The following is a 27,674-nucleotide window of genomic DNA, read 5'->3' as shown; positions in this document are numbered from 1 at the left end:
CAGGGTGCTGAGTGTGAATAACACTTTTGTGTATTCTAAGCAGAAATAAACCACAAAAACAACCACACAAGTGAAAGTAATATGAATTCTAAGAAGCATATCCCCACACATCAAAGCTCCAAACTAGGTGTGAAGAGTTGCAAACTTTTTTGTCAATTTCCTTTTTTAAAAAAAAAAAAAAAAAAAAAAAATCAACCCAGTATAGAGAGAAATGTGGCTGAATCCTCTCAGAACTAGGTGCATCATGGTTTAGTGTTCCTAAAGAGCTGATCAGCATGTTTGTGTGCCTGTAGAAGAAGCACCTGGTCATCCTGGATTGCTTCTGATTTCTGAAGGATTTCTCCCAGTTTACGGGCAGTGGTCTCAGAGTCACTGTCTGGTATAATATTTCTCAATCGAGCCTGAGGAAAACAAAGTGGCATGTTAAATGTGGGGTATTATGTCATTGTTTTGTAAAATGTTCTTGGAAACTAAAACAACAAGCACTGTCCTGAAGTTGATCAGATCAACAAGACTACGCTGATGTTCATGTTCTCTGTGCAATTTGCAAGACTGATTTCATCTTTTTTTTTCACAATGTAACTAAGAAATTGCACCACAGAGAACATGTTTAGACTTCCCTGTTACATTACAGAGGAAGTGCTCACTCAGACATTTTGACATCTAATTCATAAGATAACTTATGGAATGAAATGAATGTGTGTAATACAGGCAGCGGCTGTTGCACAACATGGTCATGTGAAGCAGATGCTAGATATGGTGAAAGCGTGCTTTGTGCTCCTCTCATGCTTACCTCCAATGATTTGCCATCTTTCTGTTGAGGAAGACGGGGGAGGTTGAGAACTGTTCGTTCAATTCTTTGCAAAATCTGTGTGAACACAGAAGGAAGCAAGTGCATCAGTGTATTTTCATCTAAAAGCTGAGGTGATTGAAAAACCACAAATATTTGCTTTGGCATTATTCAAGCATGTTATTCAAATTTATAAGTGACATCTCCTGTGCTTACTGCTCTGACTTATTTTTTAAGACAGCATTATACCAGATCCCATGGAACAGCCACATATTACCATGTTGTTCAACTAAATTAGTCAGAATTGTCTAAACTCACTTCTGTAAAGTTGCCTGAAATTTGTGTGAAGAAATGCAGTCTATCACTTCTGTTTTTGGTCACTGCAGTTCTGGCATCTACAGTAGTGAAATGGCCTATTTAATGAAGCACAATCCCACAGACACCTATACCAGAGTTAGGAAATAGGTTCAGAAAAAAAACATATTTCAATCAGTCTACCAGAGTGTTGTCTTTGCATAAGATGAATTAAAGGAAAAGCCAACACAAAGATTTCTAATAAACTTTTGGGGCACTTCACACCACCAAACCAGCCTCAATGCACATTTGTACTGATTCTCCAACTCTCTAGAACTCTACTGGAAGGATGGAGCACCATTCTTCCAAAAGAAAATCCCTCATTTGGTATTTTGATGATGGTGACTGTCGAGCATGTCAGGCCAGAATCTCACATAGGTGTTTAACAGGGTTGTGAACTGAAACCTGTTAACGCCACAGTGTGCGATCCACATCATTTTCACACTCATCAAAACATTCAGGGACCCCTTGTGCCCTATGAGAAGTAACACTGCAATTCAAGAAGAAAACACTCCCTTCAGGATGGAAAAGTTTCATCATAGGATGAATTGTTTTAGCACTCAGAACAACTTTGTATTGCTTGCAGTGAACCAAACCTTACCAGCAAAATGTCACACACAGGACAAACCAGTTGAGCAGTCTTTGTCACTGAAGTTCCCTGTCCCAATAATAAACCATCTTTAAAAAAGTAATTTAGGAGCTTTTCCTCTTGTCATCTTGATACAAAATCAAAATACACTGTGCTGATTCAGCATTTTTATACACGCCACAAAGTAAATTGGATATTACTGGCTTAATTGCAGTGCACCTGTGAGAAAGCCAACTGCATTATGTTGTGCTCCTTTTTAGTTTTTACTTATCCAAACACATTTGAAAACTTAAAACTTTACACATCATCTTTGAATGTTTGTTGAATAGTTGCAGTCATAACAAAGAAATCCAAATAAACCTTGTGTACATGTATTACAACCACTTAAAGAACATAGTGATGTGGGTCAATATATGACAGAAAAATAACAGTTGACTTTTGAATGCTTGTGTAAATGCTTTTCACCTGTTTAGAGTTCTCTTCCTCCTCCTCTACCTGTTCTCTAAGCATATTGCATGAGTGCTGTAGTGATGCAGTCTGCTCCTCTGTCTTCTCCAGAGAACCTATCACAGCCCTCAAATCTTCCTAGAAACACAAACACACCCACAGGCAAAATTTATGTAACTCTTTATTAGGTAACCATGCTGTTTAATGTATTTTTTTGCAATGCAATACACAATACAGTGGAAAAATGTCAGGAATGCATGATCTACTGGTGGCTTATAGATTATTGGCCTGGTCATTAATTAGTCTACATATAAGAAATAGGGCTTTTGCAATCATGTTTACAGTAAATTATTGCATTATTAATTTTCTGTGATGAGGAATGTTTGCTGAACGTTCTTGCCGCAGAAACCTGAAAGTTACCAATCGAAAAACATTTCTATACTCTCTTGCATTTGTAAAATGAATATTGTCAGTTATCGTGTAATGTACAACACATAATTATCGGTTACCATTATAGGCCCTGAACTTTCATACTGATTCATCTCTAGAAAATGCAAATTACAAAGTCATAGCAATTAAGACAACATTTGATACCAAATTATTTATTTTGCTCAACCAACAGAAATAAACTGCAGAGAGGAAGCTAATCCTTACCACTTACAAGGAGAAACCAACAAATGTTCATTTTTTTCCTTAAGAGATAACTGTAGCAATAAAAACTTACAACACATAATACAAATGAATTTTCCTTCACTATCCAAATCAATTAATCAAGTGTTTCAGCATTAACTGAAATGTAAAAATGATCCAACAATTTAAATCTTGAAAATTTCACAGTGAAAGCACCACAGTCCAGCTGAAATGCCAATTCTGACAACAGATTCTCTCACCTCCAGGGTACTCAGAGTCTTCTTTCCAACCACCGACTTCTTGGTTTCCTCCTGATGGCGTTGAGATGAATGCTCCAGAGTTTTCTGTTTCTGCACTGGAACTCTGAGCTGTGCACATTCAGCAAGGAACCTGAAAATGGATTGGAAAATATATCAGAAAGAAACTCAACAAAACATCCAAAAATCTAATTTCAACTTTGACATCTTCTGAAAATCTAATATGTTTTGTCATTATTATTGGAAATGATGATGTCTGAATCAACAAAAGGATCCAACTGAGGATTTGGACAGTTGGGTAACATTTTGATTGGTTCTTCAACTTGCACTAGAATTGTATCACACGTGTAAATACATGCAACCACACAGACAAAGACACTCATAGACAAATACCTCTAAACTTCACATCATCAGGTCAGGAATGACTCACAAAGGTGTGAAGAGACCTTTGTGGGTTTTGTTTTGTTTTTTGTTTTTTTTTAAGATATACACTACCGTTCAAAAGTTTGGGGTCACCCAGACAATTTCATGTTTTCCATGAAAACTCACACTTTTATTCATGAGCTAACATAACTGCACAAGGGTTTTCTAATCATCAATTAGCCTTTCAACACCATTAGCTAACACAATGTAGCATTAGAACACAGGAGTGATGGTTGCTGGAAATGTTCCTCTGTACCCCTATGGAGATATTCCATTCAAAATCAGCCGTTTCCAGCAAGAAATGTCATTTACCACAATGTCTAGACTGTATTTCTGATTCATTTAACATTATCTTCATTTAAAAAAATAAGCTTTTCTATATTTATTTTTTTCATATATATCCAATAATATTTAGCATCATTAGACTTAGTCTTGCCCAACTTCTCCAGTGCAGAGTCCAGTTTATAAGAAATGATGCAGCTCTAAGACCAGCCAATACTCACTGAATAAAATGCAGGACACCGATTGCATTTTTGTGTGTGTGTGCACACAAGACTTTTCACATGCCTACATGTGTTCTCTTGCACATAATGAATTAAGTTATCACTATAAACTACGCTCCATGAAGATATGAATATGCATTTCAATAGTTTCTAGAAATGTAAATGAATTTCTTGATTCTAGGCATTTTGTTTATTTGTGAAATATGTTAAGTGAAAATCAGGAGACTCAGAGCTTTTAGGCTTAATTGGTCCCAGTGCAATATGCACAACATGCTCAAAAGCACTTTACCAACTGGCATTCTCTAGTGTGCAGATTTTCATCACTTTCTCAGAAATAGTAAATTGAATATTTTACTTTATGGAATTTGATTCAATTACATATATGCTTTGTAATGTGTACATCTAACCTTTAATATTATTTTTGATTCCTCATCGATTCATTCGTTTTCCGTTGTGTCTTAGCAATGGACTGTGAAACATATGATAAATTGACTGAATGACCTGGAAATATCCCTCACTTTGCTTACTTTACTATTTAAAGGCTGCATCTTACTATAAACACCCTTGACTACCTAAAATGACATGCTATTATGGTTTTATGCATATTCAACTATTACATACAGGCAATTCAGGTTTAATGTCATAATGTGAGACCTATTACTCACCTGTTTTTTATTATGTTCAGATGTTCCTGGCTCTCTTTTTTCTCTGTCCGCCTCAGAGGAAGAGTTGCTCTGTGAACACATGAAAAAAGTGTCCTCACAATGTGAATTATGATTATAATTCATTGACTGTAAGTGTAGTGGCTCCATGCTTAAATATATGACAGTTTACATTATGTGCTATAAATCAGAACATATTGCTTTTCAAAGTCACAACAATAACTCCAGGAGGAATCAGACTGTTCAGCTATAAACTAACACAGTGAACTCACAGTATTGCCAAGTCCAGTATGTTCTCCAGAGCACTGATGGAGGGCCTCGGTATGAGCTTCCAGTTGTCCTGAGCTTTGACTTTCTTGGGGACTGAAGGTGAGACTTCAGCTATCAAGGGCAGGAACAGGAGCAAGAAAACAGAACGAAACAACAAACAATGCAGTTTGCTGCATATTATCCATTTAAGATTAGAACACTGGAAAGCTACAAAAGCTGTCCTCACCTTTTCTCTTCTGTGCTGCTGTGGGTTTCTTGGCATTGTGAGTGTCACTGGGCTTCTGGTCCGAAAGTAAAAACATCATTAAGCGTTTGGAGTAAGTTATACAGACAGATAACTTGAGCTACAGAGCAGTGTAGACAACAGCAGAGTTTATCATCTTACCTGATTAGCTGTTTTTTCCTGTTTATCCGATTTTTTCTTGTTTTTCACGTTAGGTCCGTTTGATGGAGCCCGTTTAGAACCTCGAGCAGGTTTCATATCAGCAAGCTAACATACACAACACAGCTAATGGTAATGCAGCTAACGCAAATCAGTGACGTTTGGGTAAGCTAACGTTTAAAACCCGAAAATATTGAAGCTACACCGAACAAAAGCGTTCTAAATGTGAAAATTAATACATTGAAAACAGATCATGTAACGGTAAAATGCCAAAATGACACCTATCTTGGTGGCTAAACTCTAAAACTAGACATCTTGTTCGCTGCCGACTTGCTTTATTTCGCGCTGCTGTTTTCGAACAGTTCCGCACACAACGCGCATGCGTATTGTTGCAATTTTAAACCCGGAGTTCGACTTGCCAGGTAGTGGTTCCTCCAAGAACTGCGAACATAATGTAGCCAAACTCACCAAACAAGTGCAACAATAACTCTGAGCTAAAATATTAGGCCATGAGCATATCAGGGAATATAGCTGCCTTTCAAAAAATGAAAAGCAAAGCCAAATGGATCAACAGCTAAGACCAAACCTCTCCTGTTAAAAAAAAACTCGGGGCTAATTGACACACATTTCCGCTGTAGCCATTTTAGGAAGCGAGACTTTTTTTTTTCTTAAAATGTTTTTTTGCGCATTTAGTACCGTTTCCTCCTCCCTTTTTCTTCTGTATTCTAGACGATATGGCTGGGAAATGTTGAACCACAAGTTATTTCATAGTTTGTGTGTCAGTGTCAGACGCCAGCAGAGATCCGATATAAACCTGCGTTGTAACAAAAGTGTACAAAATCCTTGTATTTAACGAACACTGAGGACAGCACATGGCCAGTTTTTTTCTGGAATAAGACACTGTTTTGCACAGTATCTCAAATCTCAGCCACATAAATCTTTAAGAATTTCACTTTTTTCCTTTTGATTTTAGTCTTTGTTGTATAAATCATTAGATTTTACCAAGTGACAAACCAGCATTTGGGGATTTCATATTACAGATGTATTTAACTTATTACGTGTTGCCCCTAAGTCCAGAGAGTAGTAGTTGTTGTTGTAGTAGTAGTAGTAGTACTATGAAAGTGTTATGTAACTTAATGAGAGGGTAAATGCTGAAGAAATTTTGTGCTTTGTTGTTTACACAGTATACAATTAGTTTTCACTACTTTCACATAATTAGAATGACTCACCTCAGCATGTATTCAATAACTGACACCACAATGTGAAACTGAAACACACAATCTAGTTTATTAGTTTTATAAGCAGAAATAGAACAAACTGTCAAAATATGGTTGCATAAAAAAACAGAAACCAAAAGAAGACTTTCAGACATGACTGAAAGTTAGCGCCTTTCAAAATTCTGGTTGCCTCTTTAATGGTGCGGTCTGGATGTAGTCTGCAGTATGATACTGTATTCTGTCCCTCAGGCCTGTCACACCCTCCCCGGGAAGTGAAATTTGCCTGAGAATCGTCCACAGTGGTGCACGTCGAAGGGGCTGACCACCCTCCGGATACCCAGCATGTTGCCCTGCACTATCTGCTTGAAGGTCCAGGGGTTCTGGTTGTTCTGCTCCATATCAGCGTGCTTCTTTTTCAGGGCTGCTAGGCTCTCTCTGCTCACTACCTGAAAAAAAGAAACAGGAATAAGGCCGTCGAAATGTAACACAAAGCAGGGCTCCAGACCAAAATGGTCGCGTTTCTGACCTTTGCTTGAGAGTGTGTGAGTTAAATTTTCAAGTGGCTGCATTGCGTGAGGGCGTTGGTGTCACTATAACCGGCAGAGGCAGCTATGGCATCAACCGCAGTGGAAAGCAGTACTTTTATAACTTCTGTGTACTGCAGTATTTACGTGAAATGTAGAAAAAATCCATTACGTTGTATTTTAGGCAAACCTGATATTACAGCGCCCTAATTTAGCTCTTTTCAAAATAATTTGTGGTCCCACACCTGTCTGAGCATCGCAGCGACCAAGCAGCTGCTACCGCAGCCTGCAACGTGGGAACATTGGTAAATTGTAGTGTTTATCGAAAACAAGATGTTCAGCAAGTGAAGTGTTTTGCCGTGACAAGGCAGGAGGTGCTACCAAATGACAAAGTTGTTGGCACCAATGCTACCAGTGAAAACGTTAGTTTGGAGCCTCTCAAAGAAATCATGGCTAAAAACAGTTAAATCAATAACAACTAAACTGATCCTAAAACACTGTAACTGCAACATGAATATTTGCTGAGAGACTTAATTAGAGCTTTAAAAGAAGTCATCGCTCCTTTAGAGTAAAACAGAATTCTACAAATTTCCCAGGTCTACTTCTTCAAATTTTGTACACAATCACACTGTCAGTATATTGGGCACAATGCAGTCTAACACAACAGCCCTACAATAGCACTACATGGAGGTTAAGATGTAAAAAAAAAAAAAAAGATATATTAATACTGTATTATAGACAGGTTGATGTGCCAACTGAGTGTCATTGTGGGTGATTTCCGGCACCCATACTACCATACTGTGGAAGAGACCAGAAAAAACATTTTTTTCTTGTCCCAATACGAGAGTATTTCAAAATGTTCTCATACTGGGCATAACTCCCATTTTTGACCGTAACAGTATGCTACAAAGCCACACACCACTGTCTACCAACATACAAATATTTGTTTTTGTTTTTTTTGCAAGGCGAGGACAGTTTTGAGCTGGCTGCTGTTGCTCCAGGTCAATGCATGCATCCACACAGCACAGGTGGCCAAAGCAGCCAAATGTGGCTTTAACTGTTATTTCTTAGTCACTCAACCTGCACTATCTGACTTTTGTTTCCCAAACTGAAAGCCCACTTGCATGGTCGCCATTTTTGGAGTGATGATAAAGTCATGCATGTTGTTGAGGAGTATCTGAAGGACCAAGATGTGACCTTCTTCCGTGATGGGATAGCAAAGCTTCAACATCCATGAACCAAGTGCACTGAAGTTAAAGGAGACTATGTTGAAAATTAACACAAAAAGAAAAATCTTTCTCCTGTTGCGTTTATTTGGTGAGGCCAAGAGCTTTTTCCAAGTACCTTCATACATGGTATTCCAAATACAGTGAGCCAAAAATACTAGGATGTCCTACTATATTCTGTTCCATTTTCTGACCCATAATCTGCACTATTACATCTCATATTGTCACAGTGTCTGGCACAAGCTCGATCTGCAGAGTGTGCACAGACATGACAGCTCATTTCACACTACAGACAGTGACAGATGTTTGGAATGCAGGCTGCATCTGATATCTCACCTGGGCAGGGAACGGTAGTTTCTTTGCCACTTCAGTCAAGATATGCTTAACCTCCTCCAGCTCCACCTTTCCTCCCACCTCCACGATTAAACGACCGTAACGTACTGGTGTCACATAGTGGTCGATGGCTCCTTTGCCGCCTCCCATGCGTTGACCCAGACCTTTACGTGTGATGGGCTTATACGGGCCACTGATGCACCACCGGGCAAACATTGTCCGGGCATCCATCTTGCGGTTGATGGTTAGACGCATCATCTCTATATGACCCCAATGGAGGTACCCCCCTCCCAAGGCCTGCACAACAGATAGAGAAAGAGGGAAGTCATGTTAAATGCCATGGTCTGACTACACACTTAATTTCCCCAGTCAAAGGCAATGATTCTTGCCACAAGACAGGAAATCATCTTAGCTATAGATAATATTCGAATCACAGGTCTTGTTCAGACTGAGTCTTTAATTTAATTTTATCCTGTAAGGATTGTGAAAAACATAACAGAAGGCTGCATATATTTGCAATACAGTGATAGTAGGTTTAATTAAAATGACGGTAAGACAATCTTCACAGACTTCAATGTTGCACACAACTATCAGATATTCCAACTGCAGAAAATTAACACACTCACCACAATACCGTACTGTCCTTGAGTGAAAGAATCTGCTCCCCTTGTTGGGCCTTGGATATCCCGCAGCTTTTTCGGTTCTCTCTTGGGCTTTTTTAAGTTAGGCACCTTGTTAACAAACTTCAGTTTGGGCTTCGCTGGCAGCACAACATCTTCAAAGGAAAAAAACAACTATCACAAATCATGGACATTAAGAAATAAGGGAAACATGAACATTAAAATTCAAGAAAGACAAAGACGAGAACAAAAGTAGAGCACAGTGAAAAATATGATTGTTGTTTGCAAACATGCAGATCGTGTCTTGCAGTGAATAATACACAAATACAAACTTGAGAAATTCACAAAGTTACAAATGATTGACAAGAAGATGAATAACTACCACTGTAGTCTGGTGGGATTTCATATGTTTGCAGACCAGCAACGAGGACTTTTAAGTGACAGTGCAAAGGACCTGCAGAAAAGAATAAGAAAACAGCAAGTTAGACATCTTTTAATAATGTTTTGAAAACCTCTGCCCTAATTAGAACTGTCATATGTTACTAATAATATTGATGTGCTTCACATCACATCTAGTGTTTTAGAATTTTTAGTTTCATTACACCATATTTTTAAACATAATTTATTGGATGAATTGAATTATTGTAAGATTTTTTTTCATGTCTTTGAGGATGCTGTAAATATTAAACAACTATAATAAAAGGCAAGAAAAAGTATCAATGTTGAAGACCTGTTGTGTAGACATTGTAAATAAACTAAACAAAAAAAAAAAAGGCAGGCAGTGTAATGACATTTCCAAACTTGTGTCTCTACATAGAATAATGCAGAGTAACAGTTTAATGATGCCCAGCTTTGTCAGGATGTTCATTTGTCACCAGTGAATCTTTTTGGAGCCTTTTCTAAACCACTATTCCTGCATCTCTCTTCACTGAGACTTTGCAATTTTTGAGCCACAATAAACAGTGTGTTGAAATCAGTGTGTTGCTGGGTTTATGTATTTTTGTAACTTTTAATAAGTAACTATAACTTTCATAATGTCATGTTTAGTGCACGGGCTAATCATTTATAGTGCTGGTTTTGACATTTTAAAGCTGTATTTACTTTAATTTCATATGTGTTTTTATGGTAACTAAGCAGCATTGGTTCCAAAAAGTGATCTTCTGCCAAAAACTGATTCTCACCCAGTTTCTACTAATCTACTGATGCTTTTATCTGAATCAAACAGGCTTAATGTGCAAATACACAACTATTAATTGATCAGTTGTAAGCTCTTAAATGAATTGCCAACTATTCTGATAATCCATAAACAGGTCTGAGTCATTTTTAAGGAGAAAAAATTTTTAATTTTCTAACTCCATCATATTAAATGTGAATATTTTTTGATTTCTTTACTCCCCTATGACAGCAAACAGAATATTTTTGGACTGTGGACAGAACAGTACATTTGAGGACGTTATTCTGAACTTTGATAAACAGTAATCTAAAAAAACTAATCAATTAAACAAGAAATTAAGCAACATTGATAATAAATGTCAGTTTCAGCCCTTGATGACTGGACAAATGTATAGTGTTGTCTCTGATGTTTAGGCTGTATGTGTTTAGTATGATTAATATCCATGTTAAGACTGTAATTAACATGATTATATATTATACATATTTTTAAAAATCATCCTGTTGCGATTGTCATATATGTTATCTCTAAAATATGACTCCCAAATGAAAACAAGTCATTTTGATGCTTTAATAACATTTCAGTCACAATGAGTTGATGCGGTCATTTTCTGACAAGTAGAAAATTACATTACATGAGTTGAATTGTTATCTTAAAGCTATTTTAACTGGTTAAAATGACTGAAATGCTTCGTGTAAAACACAGACGAGGTAAAATTATGCAAACACACGAGGATAACTGCTTTTGTGGAGGCAACTTAACGTTAGCTAGCTTACATTACCTTGTTGGTGACCGTTGACTCTGCAGACTCCGGTCAATCCTCCGACTGCTGCCTTCATGAGGGAAAACATGATGTTAATGTTCACTATAAACACCAAACTGTCACTTTATGTGGTTCATATACGAGCATTTTAGACTTAAATCGCTATGAACCCCACGCTGTGTACAAGGTCGCTGCCATCACTGCAGAGCTTCCTGTCAGAGGAGGAGATGCTGCCGAGGTTTTTCAAAATAAAAGCGCAATCTCTACAAAACCACGCAAAAATCACTTTTATTTTCTAAATGATTTCAGTCAAAAAATTCAGCTACTTTTTCCCACTGATGTCATGAGGCAAAAGTAAAATCACTACATCTTTGTTTTAAAAATTTCACTTTACTTGATACATTTAAAGAGTGGACCCCTGGTCACAAAAATGCGTGCAAAATGTCAAGGACAACACAAAAAAATACTTGTCCACTGTGGTCCTTGATATAAAGACAGGGCTACTCCAGGTGCAGTCCTATGAAGGTCAGTATCTATCATTTCAGACTTGTTTCACCATCTTAGATTATGTTCAGGGTTTACTTATTTTTTACTTGGGACCCAAAACTAAGTCCTTGGAAAATAGCTTGATCGAATTCTGAGAATTCTGTATACTTTCGGACCTGGGCATTTTGTATTTTAACTCTGAAAAAGAAATATACAAAAACTCTTAAGGGTCATTTTAATGGTTTAATATCTTCAGATATTGGGAGTTGTGTATAAATATAAGTCCCACAAGTGATGAAATTTGGTGACAACACAGATAAATTACTTTGAGCAGATCTAAATGATTTGACTGGATGCAGCGGCAGTGAAATATTTTATCATTAGTCATTCAAAATGGGGGGACAAAAATACAAACTTTGTAAATGAGAGTGACATCGTGATCCCAGAAATTTCCTATTTATATTTATGGATGTATCCATACTTCCTAACAAAAATACAGTTTTCCAGTTTTTGAGGCTTCTAACACAATAATTAAAAATCTGGTCCCTGCAGGAGCCATTCAACCATTTTGATCTGCTCCATCAGCTGTGGGAGTTATATTTCTGCATATATTGAACCTCTAAAATGTGGCTTCTCAGCTAACATTTCTTTGAAAAAAAAAAAACATTGTAAATACACATAATTTAGCCAAAATATTTGATTGAACTTAGTTTTTGGGCCCAATGAACACAATTATAAAGACTGAAGTAAATCTGAAGCAGTGAAGAAGCATATTTTGTAAATTCTCTCTGAATTAACACATATTTATCCACTACCATCAAATCTAAGATATTGGACATTTAAGCTGACAGTTTTTTTTGTTTCAGTTTGTTGCACTTTAAAATCTAATATGACAACTATCCATGTTAGCACAGAATAACACTGCACAGTGGATCTACCTCATCAGGGCCGAGCAGAGACCTTTGGATGGGCAGGTGCTCAAAGTTAAAAGGGGGCACATGGAGCACGAATTTGAAACACCATACAGAAACATACTTTACAATATAACTGGCTGAATTGTAGCAACCCATATCCATAGAGAACATTATTTGTAGTGCTAATAATAAAGTTTAAAAAAAACTTTTAAAAAATGAGTTCTGATACAGAAATCATGTATTTAAATGTATTTGTGCTTTTATTCAGTTTGACTATCCACTTTGCGCAAGACAGCAAAGGTACAAAAGTTATATATTTTATATTTATGCATATTATATTTAATTTGTCTATATATACAAATGTTATAAACAAGCACTGATATCTTTAAATGAGAGGTTGAGAAAATCACAATTCAACAAAAAGAAGCCTGGCAGACTTTATCCTCTCAGCAGCTGTGTGGTTAACTAGCGGCTATAACTGATGAGAGGTGTGTGCAGAGTCAGACACACAAACAGGATGCTCACTTCACTTCGTCAGTCATCTTGCAAGAATACACCTACCACAAATGAATACCGCTGCAAAACGTCATCACCGGGCCATCAGTTGTTGATGTCCTCCCTCGGGTCTCCGGTTTCTAGACTAGCGGCGCTATAGTGCTGAGCTACAGGGAACATCTGGACACCTCAGAGCAGTGAGGGACGTCTACGTAGATCATGTGACTGACCGAGGGTAGATCTGAAATATTATTCATTTTATTTTTTAAATTATTTATTATTTTGGACTTCAAACACTTCTACACACACACACTTACGAATAAAAAACAAAATTAAATAAAATTAAAAAAACAACTTTGACAAAAGGACACTTTGGGCATCAAGGGACAAAGGGGCAGGTGCTTCAGGCCCCCGCACGTGCCTGTACCTCATAAAGGGATCTCTGAGGTGCTGAAGAGCTATGTTGTTGTAGATATTATAAAACACACTGAACTGCAGTTGTGTAACCGCACAAGCCACTGACACTGCTGTTTGTCAGTGTGAGGTCACGACTTCAAATCTAACACAACTCTGAGAAGCTTCATGGGCAGCTGAAACAACTCAAAACAAAATCATTGTGGAGCAACTGAAGAATTTCTTCAATGATAAATTTGCTTTTCTTGATAAAAACCTGGTTAGTGTCCAATAAAACACTGCCATTTCAAAAGAGAGAGAGAGAGAGAGAGAGAGAGAGAGAGAGAGAGTTGAGCAGAAATGTCCAGACTGATCTTTCAACAAAAGAATGGGTTGTGGTTTTCCAGCATTGTTTAGACCGTTAAGGTCTTGGGACTGCGCTCATGTTTGGTCTTCTAATAAACATTATTCACATCGAACTCTGAAGACAGTTTGAGGACTTTTTCTCGAAGACCTTTAAATATACCAGAAGTTGATCCAGAAGCGATTATTGAATTAAGTGGTGGACGAAGATGCCAGAGCATCACTGGCCCCTACTGGCAGATTGAGACACTACAAGAGGACTGAAATGGTGGCAGTGAGCAACTGATATGTTTCCTGTCCTGAATAAAATGCTATTAAAACGTACATATTAGTATTACTGCCCTCTGCATCATGGAAGTCTGTATTATGTTTGTGGATCTCATATGACAAGTGATAACATGTGGAAATGTTCAAGAAAAGGACTGCTGGTCAGCTTCATGACTGATCAATAACTCTACGGTGTTTAGTGTTGCATTTGTCTTTTTTCCTCCCTTCTTTCTTATCTTTGCTTTGTCTTTGTCACACATTCAAACTCTCACAGACACACAGGACTTTCTGTCCTCTCTGACCAAACCAGATGAACCTTTAGATCTCGTGTTGACACAGTTAAATGTAAAAATTAACCATAAAACAGTGTCCATAGTGGAAGGCAGGGACTGGTCAGAGTGAACAGTTATGTAACATACAGTCTTGTGTAAGACATGTTTGGACTATACAGTTGGAACCTTCACAGAAATGTCTATATGCACCACTTGTTCAAATATTGCAGCAGTACCATCAGACTCTTACGACATTTATCCTTTAAAAGGAAGCTGCCACTGACAGGATGCTCCTCCAGATGTTTTATGGGGACTTAGGTGGTGCAGCAATCCATCTCCTACACCATGTTGCTGTTGTTCCAGCTGTTTTGGCTTCTTTTATATGTGGCAAGCCTCACAGGCGTGGATGCTCAGTTTCCACGTCCCTGCACAACACCTGAGGCTCTCCAAACTCGAACGTGTTGCCCCCTCTTGAATGGATCTCCTTGTGGGTTTAGCTCAGGTCGAGGAGTCTGTGCACCACATCCGGCGAGAGATCTCCCAAAACCAGTGGACTACCGGGTGAACTGGCCTCGTGTCTTTTATGATTCAGTGTGTACCTGCTGGGGAAACTACGATGGATACGACTGTAGTCAGTGTCTCCCTGGCTGGACAGGAAGCCAGTGTCTACAGAGGCACCATGTGGAGAGGAAAGAGATAACAGATCTGAGTGATTCTGAGAGGGAGACCTTTATCTCAAGCCTGCACCAGGCAAAACACAGCCCCAGTGGCCGCTATATGATCCTTACAAGCAATGACACGACTGTGGAGGGGAATTATGTATTTCACAACACAAGTGTCTATGATCTCTATGTATGGATGCACTACTATTCAGCTAAGAGCTATGCTGGCTCTGAAAATAATGCTGCACATCGGGGCCCTGCTTTCATCTTCTGGCACCGAGTGTTTCTACTCTTTATTGAGAGAGAGATCAGGGAGCTCACTGGGAACCAGGATTTCTACATCCCATATTGGGACTGGACCAGAACCAACCACTGCAACATCTGCACCAATGAATACTTTGGTGGAGTTGGCCAAGATGGACGCATAGACAGCACTTCCCAGTTCTCAAAATGGAAGGTAAGATCTCCTTAGTCTTTTCCAGATGCTTCAGCTTCCTCTTCTTCTCACTCATGTCTTCTTCTTACTTGTCCCCACAGACCATATGTCCATATCAGGAGAGTCTTGGTATAATTTGCATTCACTCTGATGCCGCTGGTCCTGCACACCTGATCCGCAACCCCGGAAAGGATCCAGTGTATAAAACACTCCCAACCGCTGCCGATGTTGAAGACACAATGGCAACAGCGCTTTTTGATACCCCTCCATTTGACAAGACATCTAGGAAGAGCTTCAGGAACAAGCTAGAGGGTAGATTTAATTGCCTATTGGCCTAATTATATCTTCCAATTTAAATTTCATTTGTCATTTGCAAAAGTAAGATATTTAAATTGTTAAACAATAAAATAAGCAAAAACAGGCCAAGTAAATTGTAAATCTACTTCAAATGTACTTCTCTGTACTATTAGGTTTTGAGTTTCCCAGTGATTCCCGGGACCTGAATGCATCGATGCACAACCTGGTCCACAGATACTTGAATGGCACAATGTCTCTGGTTCCTACTGCAGCCAATGACCCCATATTCATGCTGCATCACAGCTTCGTTGACAAGTAGGTTATAAAGTTTCCCTCATAAAATACATATTAAAAGAAGGATTCAATTTTTTAGTTTTTTTTTTTTTGATACAATGTTCTAGTGTAAAAATACCTAAGCTTTTATTTGGCTTCTACAGTTCAAGTGTGTATATTTCAAAGGTACAGCGTCTTGGTATTAAATTTCCTGTGGCTTCCTCTGCAGCAGAGGAATGGTAACACAAAGCAAGAATTTGGGAATAATACAGCTGCATTTTTGGAACTCAGACTGCTAATGCCTTGGTAGCTGCGGAATGTATTTTTATACAAAAAAAATATGATTCTAGATTGTGTTTTTTCTATTTAAATCACTTTAGTATTCTCTTCTCATTCAGTGTTGCCGTGCATTTTAGTTCACTGCTGTCCTCTGTGTTGTGTAAATGGTTGTCAGGCTCCTGGAGACGTGGCTGCAGGACCACGGTGAAGCGACCTACCCCGACAGTGACCACGTCCATCCAGCCCAGAGAGCTCAGGCCTACATGGCTCCCTTCTTCCCTCTACGCACCAACAACTACTACTGGGGCAGAGACACCCAGAGTCTGGGCTACAGCTACAAGGAACACAGTCTTTCTCGCCCTGCAGCCAGGAACAGCGGAACAAGAGGGGCTGCAGGTAGACATGACTGTAAAAACATTTTAAACAACTGATAACTTATGCTGGCTTGTACCATGGTGATGGATATGAACACTGCATCTCCCCTTATTAGGGTCTGTAGCGGACTCTACAGCTCATGGGGTCCAGTGGCAGTGGCCTGTTCTCGGGGTCGTCAGTGCTGTGTTGGTCTTTGGTATTGTTGCAGCTGCTTTTAAGTGCAAAGGTAAGAATTCTTATTAATTATGAGGAAAAACATTTAAAGTAGTTTGAAAAACATAATGGGTGAAGTCATAACTGTTATGGAAAGGTAAATATTTGCATAACTGCATTATCTCTACTTAGGCAAAATACAGCAAGCACAAGAAACCAAGACAGAGGAGAAACAGTCAGAGGTGAGCCATTACTTTGTAATGTTATGCCTATTTTTGATTACTAATAAGAGATGTAAGACTTAATCAAACTATAAAACTAACAACATTATACAGTAATACCTCTAACTGCCTCCCATGTCTTTTTCTTTAAATACAGTTTGACTTCAGGTCCAACTCTCTGTATGCAGTCTGGACAAAAGACAGGAATGGGCACACTGACAAATCATCAGTTGATATTGTTTTCGGTGCAGCCCATTCACAAGATGCAGCACCCAGGTTTTCATCAGAGGAGAGCAGCAGCAGTGTGGATGGACATGTGGAAATACACCTTTAAACACAGAATGATGGAAAATGAATGAACTACAGAATGTATTAATCCAAGGGTTCTGGTTGTTGTTTTATAATCTAAAACTGAACTAAGGCTTATTATACCTTTTGTCGGTACGTCAAGCTAAAACTGTCACACTACAAGCTTAAAAACATTGCTGTAATAAATCTTACCATGATGAAGAATATAATGTAGAGTATTTGTTAAGCAAATTAGATGTGCTGATTCAACTTTGTGACCACTTTGGTGGTTGTGGTGCCATTAAATTATATTTTGTTATACCAAGAGGTGTTTCTAATTTTTGGTTCTGGAAACTCACTGACATTGCTGTCAGGTGTGGAATAAATGGGGCCTACAAGAAAACAAGGGAGAAAAAAAATCATGGTTTAAAGTTTATTGTAACAGCAGGGCATGTGCATTGGATCAATAATTTACATTTCTCTGCTGACCTAGAGCTGTTTTCCATGGGAAACATCAGACTGGCATTATACATTTTCACAAGAAAAAGATTGTTTAACAAAAGCGCCACATTTATCAAACATATGACAGAGACAATGAGAAGGGCTGAGAGAACAGCAAAACTGTAGAAAAATCTAAATATTTTTCATTAATGAAAATGTCCTGTTCTTATTAAATTTGACAATGGAGTCTTTAACAAAGCCTGTTGATATATGATGTGCATTTGTTCTAAGTTAACACAGATCAAATCTGAAAACATTTCAGTCTTCTCAACCTGCCAAATTGCAGCGTGATGTAGTATAACACTGGCAAGCAGTCCCCTGTAGCGTCTTCTTGTTGTCATCTGGTTGTTTATAGTCTGTGTAAACAGACAGTACAAATAGTGCACATCCCTGAGGTCTAACTGAATGCACTTCCTTCTTCACAACACATTTGTAAAACTGCTTTTTGTCCAAAGTTTGTAACTTCTATTATTCACTTCCATGTTTACTAGCTTGCTGTTCATTGTGCCTTCATATTAGGGTTTTTGTCATGTTACCTGTCAATTAGCGGGATAACCACTGATTTGAATGTCACCTGCCTGCAAAATGGGACCCATACATACAAAACACTGCACTATAATATTAGCAATAGTAGTCCAAAAACACAACAAGGGACCTCTAACAGCAGGACGAGCAGTCATGGGAAATGTGTTGTTCTTAGTTTCCTCTGTATATGAAAAAGAACATTTCTGCTAAAGTCTCTAAATCTGAGACACTTCAGCTTTCATATCAAGCTTTCTTCAAACAATTTAAGCAATTTTGTTAATTAACTAGGAATGGTCAAGGCAAATCATTTTGATAGTAAGGCCACATAGTGAAGGTGATGATTCTAAATGCCATGATACAGGAGGTCATATTTTGGAATATTTTGAGGATCTATGGGACTCTGGACAATCATTTTCCCTCGCATGGCTCCTCTGTATATCACCTCAATGAGATCCATGAAATCTTGCTTTGTCTTGAAGCTGCCAATAAACTTGGTGTGATCTGGGGAGCTGGAAGACAAAAAATTAGCAAGAATTTAGCAACAAGTGGTGAAATGTAACATACATGATTCAAGTAATGCGCTTAAGTATAAATTTGTGACATTTTTATTTTCCTGTATTTTAGTATTTTCTTTTTGTGCCACTTTCTACTTCTACTCCAGTACATTTCAGAAGGAAATATTGCACTTTTTACTTCACTGCACTTAACCAACAGTTTTAATTACTTAAAAATTGAGATTTTTGCACACAAATGATATTAAGAACTTTTAAGAATTTTACAGACTAATCAGTCTGTTAATGAAAAAAACAGCATATTAATCAATAATGAAAATAATTACAGTTTCATTTAAACACAAAAATGTTCAAAATGTGATCCACTTCAACCTACTACAGTATTAAAATCCTACTTTTACATTCATGCATACATTATGCTAACAAAATGACATAATATATTGTAGTACATAGTAAAATTATAGTCACATACTTTTCTGCATTAAGTATTTTTATTTTTTGTACTTTAAGTATTTTTGTGATAATATTTATACAGCATACTTTAATTTTCATTTGTAATAAAATATTTTTACAGTGTGATATTAGTACTTTTACTTAAGTAACTGCTGTGAATACTCCCTCCATCACTATATATTATAGAGTTATATAAAGCATATGTGTAGTTACATAGTTTATCTAACTATGTAATGAAGCTACATACTGTATGTTGTATGTAGCTTCAGCAATTAAATTGAATATTACGTGGATTTTTCGATAGACCAAACATTTTTTAGAATATAAGTTTATAAAAATTGTTACTGTTTTGAAGGATTTTGACATTACAAGTCATTCGTTTACTCACCCATAATCCACTTTCATGTGCTGCCCGTTGAAAAAGAAAACAGTGGAGGGGATATAGCTGATGTCAAAGTATCTTGTGTAGATGGGAGCTTTATCCACATCAACGATATAGATAGACGCCATGTTACTCAAGTCGTGAGCAGTTTTTGACAGCTACAAGAAACAGAAATGACAAATTAGCATCAGCAGAGAAGTGACTATTTTTTACTGAGCAGCTGTTAGCTTGTTAGCATTAGCGTTAACATTCCGAACTTACAATCTCATCAAGCTGCAGACAAACTGAGTCTTCGTCTCTGCCGAACCTCAGAACTACCACTTTTTCTGCTACGCCTTTGATAACTTCATCTATGTCTTTTTTGCAAGTTAATTTGGGCAAAAACAAACTCATTTTCGAGGTTAGCAACTTAGCTTGTCTTATTTCACTACCAGGAGGAAATTGTCATTATTGCTGTACGACACCGTAAAAACTCCGCCTGAAACATAGACGACATTAATTAACGTAAATAAAAATACTATAAACATAATTTATATCAATACTTTAAAGATAAAAAATAAAACACATTTAATATTTTACTGGTTGAAATGTACTGTTACTTTCAGCTTGCTAAACATTTAACACCAGACAGTTAGCACGCTGATGCGTTTCACTACGACGCATTATAGTGTGACACTGTGTAACAACGTGACCTTCCCCCGAATGTTTGACAAACCTGGGCACTGACACATGTGAGCACAGCCTGGGGAGTATTTTGGCCGTTTAACAACATGCTAATATTGACTGTAATACTTTTATGAAGCCAGAAAACTTGGAGAACCGCGGTGGTAACGTCTTTTGTTCCGTTTCTGCAAAACATAGCGACAGTCTGTGTTTCCTAGTTGTATTACTTTTGACGCAACCGCAGTTTAAAGTAAGCTATGGCGATGCTACGGTTCTTCACAAGCAAAGGCTGTAATGTGCTCTGGAAATGCAGTCACTCTGTGGGATTCAGTGTTGCCAAGAGATCAGTGAGCAGTTTTCTCAGACATCACAGACTAGCCATCCCTGCTCGCCACTTCAGTGCAGGAAGTCCTGTGTGGAAAGATGCTCTCCAGACTAAAACGGACAAATCCGAGGAAGTAGAGACATTAGATCTGGACCAATGGAAGTCTGTCATGAGATCTCAAGCTGCACTTGAGGAGAAACAAGTCAGCGGTGAAGTTGAAGCCAGCGGTGATGGTGACAACCTGGCAGAACCAGAAGGTGATTTAAAGGATGTTTCTTCACTGGAGGCTACCAGGGATCTGGTCAACATGTGGAGGCAAGCTGGGAAGTTGGTACCCCAAGAGATGACGGATGAAGAGGTTGAAACACTGGCTAAGCTCACCACCAAATCCTCCAGGAAGAAGTACCTGAAGTACCTGGCTCTCAAGGAAGGTCACAAACTGGCCCGTAAGGAGAAGCAGCAGCAGAAGAGGGCTGAAAGGGAAGCCTCATTGCAGGAGAAGAAAGAAGAAGATGAGGACGATGAAGGAGAACCCAAATTGAAAAACACATTTGTCCTTCAGTTCTGGAACCGCTCTCTGGACAAACTGCTGGCCTGGAGGAGCGCACAGGCCATGGTGTTGGGTCAGCCGCTGGTGTTCGACATGAGCTACGAGTCCAACATGTCCAGGCGGGAGTTGGGGAACACGGTGTCCCAGCTGATGGAGGTGGAGGGGTGGAACCGGCGTGCCATTGAGCCCTTCCACCTCCACTTTTGCAACCTGCAGCCAGATGGGCTCTATGAGCAGGAGCTGCTGAAACGATACGGTGCAGAGACCTGGGATCGCCTGTTAATCACCAGCACCGACCGCCAGCATGTGGATGTGTTCCCTCGTGAACAGCTTGTGTACCTCACGGCAGACTCCCCTAATGTTCTCCGCACCTTTGACCACTCCAAAGTCTACATCATCGGAGCTCTGGTGGACCGGTCCATCCAGTCAGGTGCGTCGTTGGCCAATGCCAAGCGCCTGAAGCTGGCCACAGCCCGCTTGCCGCTGGATGAGTTCCTCCACTGGGAGATAGGAGCCAAAAATCTGACTCTGGACCAGATGATCCGCATCCTGCTAACGCTCAAGGAGACGGGGAAATGGGAGGAGGCACTGATGTTTGTGCCTAAGAGGAAGCATGATGGCTTCCACCAACAGAAGACACAAATCACCAATAACAGAGCAAAAAGTGATACAAATCATGGACAAAGACATGGGGCCAACGGGTCTATGAGGTCTGAAGATAGAAATAGTGCAAGGACATTTATAAGCCAAGGTATTTACAAACCCCATAAAGAGTCTGGGTTCTCTGGTAGGGACAGAATGGCTGGACCGGCCGGTGTCAGAGAAAAGAAACAAGCAACATCCAAAGTACGGACATCGTTTAAGAATGACATGGAAACAAGAAAAACTACAGGCAAAAACAAAATGTGGTGGAAGGATGAGTGACTCTAACAAGAACTTCAACTTTGGTTTACAAGGATGTATGTTAAGAAGTGTCTGAGGGTATGTCAACAATTGATACAAATAGTGAATAAAATGTAATATGTGCAGTATGTGAGTTCCAATAACAAGAGACATTTTAAAAAGGTAGAAACTACTTTGGTCTTTATTTTATTCTGACATCAAACAAATTCTGTGTAAATACTTCTATGGTGTACTTTTACTGTTAATGACACCATTGAAATTACTGTTCAGGGCAAACTTTTTCAAATAGTTCCTGAAATAAACCAAAAGTTTATACAGCTTGGTTTTCAAAAAATCACATAAAGGCAATATATTACTACACTATTACTCATAATAATGGATTGAGAGGCAAAAAGTATAACATAGTTCTTAATGTTTTTTTAAATAATGAACAAAAAATATCACCCAAATGAATATGACATAATTCAGTAAAAACAAATCAAAAATACCACTGTACAACAATAATCTGTTGTACCATCAATCCACCTTGAAAATACTGAATGTATATTATGGTGCATTTACAGCATGTACTATACAAAATCTATTCATAAAATATATTCATAAAATGATAGCACCATCATACAGAGGAACTGGGGCAACTCCTGACTTAATTTTGAGTACAGTCACAGTGCAAGTAGCCCATTATCTTTTGTTTAACTCACTGGAGGCTATTTTGTTTCTCACTTTACATCATTACAGCCTGTTTGCTCAGTAAATTGTGAATATCGGCATGTGCAAATAGAACTAGAAACACACTAGCTAATGTTCAAGTTAGGGCAAGCAGACGCCCTAAAAGTGTCTATTCATCCTGTAACACTGACTCACCCTGATATCACATCCCAGTGATAAACTTTCCATGGTTTAAACCAGGCTGCAATGGCTCTGAAATGTTTTCTGTTGTCATCTTTATCTCATCATGATTCTTGAAGATCAACTCCATTTTATCACGTAACCTTTTTTTCCCCAAGTCAAAATACAGTAAAACAAACAGCAGGTTGACAAACATGTGAGCAGCCAACTTTTGCCGTTCACTAAAAAAAGCCACTAAACACAGAGCATCAAGATCACCCAGAGTAACACCGAGTCATCTAAAATAAGCCTCCATGTTGCATTTGTGTCAAACGAGGATGTTTTTGCCTCTCTTTAACTACTACAGTACCAGGATGTCTCCAGTACAGCGCTCGCAGCAGTTAAAAGTAATGTTCTCATAGCGGGTGTAAGGGTGGAACCTTCCGATGCTCTTCTTGCTGTTGAGAAACTTTGAAGCTGTAGCGTCGCTGAGAGGAAGTTCTGCCTTGTTTTCAGAGCAGGATATTGGATCTAAAATCTTCAACACCTGAGAAAGAAAGCAGGTAACACATTGGTGAATCTCTGGATTGTCTTACAAGAATCAAAAAACTATACTAACTTTTAAATGAATTTTCAAACGTTGGTAAGATTTGTACAGTGATATATCTGGTACCTTCTCAGCCATCTTCTCGGCCGGCGTGCTGCAAAGCTGCTCAGCTGTTGCGCTGCCGCTCTTCACCACACTGCTGCTGCTGCTGTTGCCCAGCAGGTGGGAGTTGATGGCGTCTGCTAGCTTGTGATTGGCTGCTGCCAGCTCTCCTGTGCTGAGAGGCTGTGCGCTGGGGTAATACGTCTGCTGTCTGCCCCACTGCAGAGACACCAGAAGCTGCTCCAGAGACCTGAGGACACAACAGCGTGCAACGTCAATACTGAGCCTCATCATCACCACAACATAGGGGATACAGAGGTGCACAAACTCTTGAACAACCTTTACATTTGGCCTTTCAGTTGTACCATATTGGCACCACTAGCTCACATATTAGCATTCTGAAATGGACCACTGAAGCAGACTGGTCTTTGGTCTTTTATTCATGTTTTCGGATCAGTGTCATAACTATGAACTTTTAACCTTGTGTGTTCATTTTACTAAGTTTGAGTATTCTACCATCTCAACTTGAGGATTTAAGGTTGTGAGCCATATTAATAAACATTAACTTAATTGAGTCATTACTATTAAGGAATTCTGATAGCCATTGATAGTTAAATAAGGAGGCAGACCCAGAGACACTCTGGAGACTCAGATGGCTTAGGTTAGGAATAAGGTTTACTGATATCAAGAGAAGTGATACAACGAGCAACACAGTGATGTGAGCACTGGCAGTATCAATTCCGAGGATTCTCTTCAACCTTGGGTATGTATCGAGTTGGGAGGAATGTCATATGTAGATTATGGCCCAATATGGTGACAGCTTGTCTACTCCGTAACGTCAGACTAAACAATATCTAATCTTAACCAAGTCATGCTTTTCTTACAGCAGTTGTCTCTCTCGTATATTTTCTGTTGCAGCGTCTGCATTTCTCAGGGTCATATTTGGAGGAGAGGGCCTGAATGTGCTCCCAGCCTCAGTTTGGGAGAAGCAAATAGGAACAGAGGTCAAGATAACCTGTAGGATAATTTGAGGTGATCTATAGGTTCTACAACTTGATTTAAAAGTGACTGTAGTTGATAGATGCAACCTGCATGATATTCTGGGATGTCTTCAGCAGGGGAAAGAGAGTAATTCTTCCTTCACAATTATGAGTCAGTGGTTATGTTACCTGTGGGTAAGCATCATGTCCCTGGAGAACTCTTCTCTCTCTAACAGCAGGTCTTGAATCGCTCCTTGTGCCTCTCTGGTCTGTCTCTGCAGAGCGGCTCTGGCATTTGTCAGTTCCTCTGCCATAACTCTGAAGACACATAAATGACAAAAGAGATCATTCAGTGTAATAAAGGCAATCATAGCAGAATCATGTTTTGATTTTACTTGTTTTCCTCCCACTAATCTAAAATGTCCTTGATAAATGCTTCTTTCAAAAATAAGATGATATGACAGCAACTGGTGGGGAAACAAAACTTCCCATCCCCTTCCAGCTTCCATTGCAATTTCTATCCTTTTCTATTTAGCACTAAATTACTTTGTGCATCCCATACCTGCTGGCCAAGAACTTGCTCCTCCAAACATCACACTGGATGCTCATTCGCTCCAGCTGCTCTGCGGTGTGTGCCAGACTCCGGCCCAGAGCCTCGTTCTCCAAAATCAGCTGGTTTTTCTCTCGTGCCAGGCGCTCAAAGTGGTACTGAAGGTCATCTCCCACTGACGCCACTAGCAGTTTCTTTAGCTCACGGTTCACCTGGCAGAAAGAATTACTGTAAGTCAATGAAAGCTTCATTCACAGCTGAAAACATGGATAATACATTGAACTGTTTTATTTTTAAATTTTAAAACGGTATCTCTAAAAAGATTGTTATTTTATATGGAAAATAAAAATCCATTAACAACATTACAAATAACTACTGTTTCATTTGTGAGCACTTATTTCATGTTTGAAAGAAACAGCAACACGTCTGTGCAAAGCCTAGCATGTCTAACATTTAAACACTATGAGTCTGTTACCTCTGTCTGCACACGGAGCTGATTGGAGAGGCCTTCCTTGTCCTGCAGTAGCCTGCGTTCAGAGTTCTGAAGCTTCTCCAGCTGTCCTCTCCAGTCCTCCACTAGAGGCAGTGGAGGAGAGCCCTGCTCCTCAGTGTGTTGTCCGGCCTCTCCTTTGGCCTCAGCGGGACCTGTGCGGCTGCTCCGGCTAATCGCAGCACGCGGAACGACGATCCTCACAGCCTCCACCTCCGTGCAGGCCTCTCGACTCACCTTGCCCAGGTGGAGCACCCCGAGAGGCTGGGGGGCAGGAGGAGGTGCTGAATGGATAGATTTGGGGCTGTGCTTTGGGCTAGCTATCTTCAGGAGGGGAATTTCAGATGGACCCGGTGGCAGTGTGTCTGTGTTAACCTCCAGGGTGGCTGCTGGTTTTTCTGTTTCCATGCCATCACCAGCACCTCTGATGGGTACGCTGGCAGAATCTGGAAGACAGAAATAAAGTAGTTTTTACCTTTTGCGCCTAAATGTATCCTGAGTATTCCAATCCCCAATGTGCTTCCTGAAATGCAAGTGTAATGATTAATATAGCATTGATGATACAATGGGATAAAGATGTACAAGTTTGAGTAGATGGATGTCATGAATGGTGTAGTGTTAATTCTGATGTGTCTCTGACAACCTTGGATGACCATTTAGCTACCCTCCTTTGTACTGCAATACAAGACAGATGACTTTAAAGTTTAAAACAGCATATAATAACAAGTGTCAAGCAAATGCCAAGGCATGGTCCCCACAGTTCCTTTCCAGCAGCATGTACGACTGATTAGATTCAAAATCTTGTTAAACATTTCTCTGATCAGACAGTGCCTGATTTAACTAAAAAAAAAAATCCAGCTTTTTGATGCTTTGTATTTTGGCAACTTCTTATACAGCTGTCAAATAGTTTCCCCACTAACTGATCAGTTTGTTGTTTTGTCCAGAAAATGGTGAAAAATATTTTTTAAAAAATGTTTCCCAAAGCCCAAGATGACATCCTTAAATGTCTTATTTTGTCCACGACCCAAAGACAATCAATTTCATGTCATGGAGAAGTAAAGCAACAACAAAATGTTATTTCGAAAGCTGAAATTGATGATTTTGACTCGGATCGACTGTCAGGATAGTTGACAATTCGTTTAATCAATCCATCATTGTAGCTCTAGTTGAGACAACATTAAACTATGGAGAAGTTTGGGTTATTTTATTAAGAAGATTGATTATATACCTAAGTGTGAGGTGTGGATAAAACTCTGGTTTTGACAACAGGTGTAAAAGACATATCTAAATTAAAGGAAGACAATGAATAACAATGGATTATTGTAAGTATGTCTTGAAGAAATGGAGTCTCTGACCACTCAGACGAGCTGTATAGCTTTATGATACCAATACAACTGAGTTAACTGTAAATAGTTGAGATTAAACAATAAATACTCACTTCTTACAGCAGCAGTCATGGTGGAGGTGGTGTCAGATGAGAAGGAAGTCTGTAGTTTAGGGAAAACCCTGGTGACTCTTCGCCCTGTGAGATTTACCAGCAGAGAAAGTGTTTTGTTTTTAATCTTCGTAATATCTGTTGTTTGTGGTAGAAATACAAGAAGGCCGCCAGTCAAAGATCAGGTTTAACAGCTGAGGTATTGATAACGTTGCGTGATAACGGCAGGTAGCTGATAAGCTAACTTGCTAACGTTAGCTGTTTCTCTGAATAGCGTTGACGCTAAGGATCAGTTAACGGGACATTTAACAACCCAAGTTATAGTAATTATCAGGGTGAGTTAGCAAAAGACATTTCTCAGTATAAGGGGTCCAAATTCGACGACTCAGACTAATTATTAGATGACATACCGGGTAAGAATGCAGCCTCCCTCCTCGATTAATTCGCTGTAAGCGGCAGGCTGTTTATTTTATCACCGGACACAGTTGGCTCTCTTGATCGTTTTAATCGCTATGCCCTGATATTTGCTTGTCAGGCAAAACTTCCTGTAAAAACACCGTTGCTCTCTTGCAAACGTACCAGCTGGAGGGAAT

At 39.1% G+C, this 27,674-nt stretch overlaps 6 protein-coding genes across 7 annotated transcripts; 2 read left to right on the top strand and 4 right to left on the bottom strand.

The window, feature by feature from the left end:
• Positions 1 to 170: 170 nt before the first annotated feature.
• On the bottom strand, positions 171 to 5,756 carry cenpq (centromere protein Q). 2 transcript variants are annotated; one of them, XM_055013679.1, is made up of 8 exons: positions 5,311 to 5,756; positions 5,152 to 5,203; positions 4,928 to 5,036; positions 4,659 to 4,727; positions 3,071 to 3,200; positions 2,199 to 2,318; positions 794 to 868; positions 171 to 401 (listed from the first exon to the last, which is right to left on the bottom strand). In XM_055013679.1, the coding sequence occupies exons 1-8, from the start codon at positions 5,404 to 5,406 to the stop codon at positions 243 to 245; spliced, it is 810 nt and encodes a 269-aa protein (XP_054869654.1). In that variant the 5' UTR covers positions 5,407 to 5,756; the 3' UTR covers positions 171 to 242. The 2 variants fall into 2 exon arrangements, with proteins under 2 accessions (XP_054869654.1, XP_023132811.1); XM_023277043.3 differs by having other exon boundaries at positions 5,152 to 5,206; positions 5,311 to 5,740.
• An 819-nt stretch (positions 5,757 to 6,575) lies between these two features.
• On the bottom strand, positions 6,576 to 11,388 carry mrpl16 (mitochondrial ribosomal protein L16). Its single transcript, XM_055011656.1, has 5 exons — positions 11,180 to 11,388; positions 9,610 to 9,681; positions 9,234 to 9,382; positions 8,611 to 8,904; positions 6,576 to 6,970 (listed from the first exon to the last, which is right to left on the bottom strand). Exons 1-5 carry the CDS (start codon positions 11,247 to 11,249, stop codon positions 6,779 to 6,781), a joined length of 777 nt encoding a protein of 258 aa, XP_054867631.1. The 5' UTR covers positions 11,250 to 11,388; the 3' UTR covers positions 6,576 to 6,778.
• A 3,246-nt stretch (positions 11,389 to 14,634) lies between these two features.
• Positions 14,635 to 17,660, top strand: LOC111573059 (tyrosinase-like). Its single transcript, XM_035951333.2, has 7 exons — positions 14,635 to 15,470; positions 15,551 to 15,761; positions 15,920 to 16,061; positions 16,474 to 16,694; positions 16,789 to 16,899; positions 17,019 to 17,068; positions 17,205 to 17,660. Exons 1-7 carry the CDS (start codon positions 14,697 to 14,699, stop codon positions 17,379 to 17,381), a joined length of 1,686 nt encoding a protein of 561 aa, XP_035807226.2. The 5' UTR covers positions 14,635 to 14,696; the 3' UTR covers positions 17,382 to 17,660.
• Positions 17,661 to 17,754: 94 nt separating this feature from the next.
• txnl4b (thioredoxin-like 4B) lies at positions 17,755 to 20,178 on the bottom strand. Its single transcript, XM_023277030.3, has 3 exons — positions 19,970 to 20,178; positions 19,715 to 19,866; positions 17,755 to 18,870 (listed from the first exon to the last, which is right to left on the bottom strand). The coding sequence occupies exons 1-3, from the start codon at positions 20,099 to 20,101 to the stop codon at positions 18,705 to 18,707; spliced, it is 450 nt and encodes a 149-aa protein (XP_023132798.1). The 5' UTR covers positions 20,102 to 20,178; the 3' UTR covers positions 17,755 to 18,704.
• Positions 20,179 to 20,401: 223 nt separating this feature from the next.
• Positions 20,402 to 22,272, top strand: trmt10c (tRNA methyltransferase 10C, mitochondrial RNase P subunit). The gene has a single exon (XM_023277036.3). The coding sequence runs from the start codon at positions 20,629 to 20,631 to the stop codon at positions 22,168 to 22,170; it is 1,542 nt and encodes a 513-aa protein (XP_023132804.2). The 5' UTR covers positions 20,402 to 20,628; the 3' UTR covers positions 22,171 to 22,272.
• Positions 22,273 to 22,312: 40 nt separating this feature from the next.
• On the bottom strand, positions 22,313 to 27,628 carry blzf1 (basic leucine zipper nuclear factor 1). The gene is made up of 7 exons (XM_023277037.3): positions 27,492 to 27,628; positions 27,085 to 27,168; positions 25,632 to 26,092; positions 25,169 to 25,368; positions 24,796 to 24,924; positions 23,651 to 23,876; positions 22,313 to 23,524 (listed from the first exon to the last, which is right to left on the bottom strand). The coding sequence occupies exons 2-7, from the start codon at positions 27,101 to 27,103 to the stop codon at positions 23,339 to 23,341; spliced, it is 1,221 nt and encodes a 406-aa protein (XP_023132805.2). The 5' UTR covers positions 27,104 to 27,168; positions 27,492 to 27,628; the 3' UTR covers positions 22,313 to 23,338.
• Between the last annotated feature and the right edge of the window lie 46 nt (positions 27,629 to 27,674).

The sequence above is a fragment of the Amphiprion ocellaris genome, chromosome 1 (genome assembly GCF_022539595.1).
Source record: "Amphiprion ocellaris isolate individual 3 ecotype Okinawa chromosome 1, ASM2253959v1, whole genome shotgun sequence".
NCBI classification, from domain to species: domain Eukaryota; kingdom Metazoa; phylum Chordata; class Actinopteri; family Pomacentridae; genus Amphiprion; species Amphiprion ocellaris.
This window is presented reverse-complemented; position numbering and strand designations above follow the sequence as displayed.

What these genes read in the sequence shown, in the direction of transcription:
- cenpq (XM_023277043.3), bottom strand. Translation starts at nt 5,406, where the DNA reads ATGAAACCTGCTCGAGGTTCTAAACGGGCTCCATCAAACGGACCTAAC. An exon ending in CTGAACATAATAAAAAACAG is followed by an intron (nt 3,201 to 4,658) that starts GTGAGTAATAGG and finishes ATCCATTTTCAG; the next exon opens with GTTCCTTGCTGAATGTGCAC. An exon ending in AAGATGGCAAATCATTGGAG is followed by an intron (nt 402 to 793) that starts GTAAGCATGAGA and finishes TGTTTTCCTCAG; the next exon opens with GCTCGATTGAGAAATATTAT.
- mrpl16 (XM_055011656.1), bottom strand. Translation starts at nt 11,249, where the DNA reads ATGTTTTCCCTCATGAAGGCAGCAGTCGGAGGATTGACCGGAGTCTGC. An exon ending in AATCCCACCAGACTACAGTG is followed by an intron (nt 9,383 to 9,609) that starts GTAGTTATTCAT and finishes TTTCCTTTGAAG; the next exon opens with ATGTTGTGCTGCCAGCGAAG. An exon ending in AAGGACAGTACGGTATTGTG is followed by an intron (nt 8,905 to 9,233) that starts GTGAGTGTGTTA and finishes TCTGTTGTGCAG; the next exon opens with GCCTTGGGAGGGGGGTACCT.
- LOC111573059 (XM_035951333.2), top strand. Translation starts at nt 14,697, where the DNA reads ATGTTGCTGTTGTTCCAGCTGTTTTGGCTTCTTTTATATGTGGCAAGC. An exon ending in AGCTGCTTTTAAGTGCAAAG is followed by an intron (nt 16,900 to 17,018) that starts GTAAGAATTCTT and finishes ATCTCTACTTAG; the next exon opens with GCAAAATACAGCAAGCACAA. An exon ending in CAGAGGAGAAACAGTCAGAG is followed by an intron (nt 17,069 to 17,204) that starts GTGAGCCATTAC and finishes CTTTAAATACAG; the next exon opens with TTTGACTTCAGGTCCAACTC.
- txnl4b (XM_023277030.3), bottom strand. Translation starts at nt 20,101, where the DNA reads ATGAGTTTGTTTTTGCCCAAATTAACTTGCAAAAAAGACATAGATGAA. An exon ending in GTCTGCAGCTTGATGAGATT is followed by an intron (nt 19,867 to 19,969) that starts GTAAGTTCGGAA and finishes TGTTTCTTGTAG; the next exon opens with CTGTCAAAAACTGCTCACGA. An exon ending in CACATGAAAGTGGATTATGG is followed by an intron (nt 18,871 to 19,714) that starts GTGAGTAAACGA and finishes TTTGTCTTCCAG; the next exon opens with CTCCCCAGATCACACCAAGT.
- trmt10c (XM_023277036.3), top strand. Translation starts at nt 20,629, where the DNA reads ATGGCGATGCTACGGTTCTTCACAAGCAAAGGCTGTAATGTGCTCTGG.
- blzf1 (XM_023277037.3), bottom strand. An exon ending in AGCTCCGTGTGCAGACAGAG is followed by an intron (nt 25,369 to 25,631) that starts GTAACAGACTCA and finishes TCTTTCTGCCAG; the next exon opens with GTGAACCGTGAGCTAAAGAA. An exon ending in CCGAGAAGATGGCTGAGAAG is followed by an intron (nt 23,525 to 23,650) that starts GTACCAGATATA and finishes TTTCTTTCTCAG; the next exon opens with GTGTTGAAGATTTTAGATCC.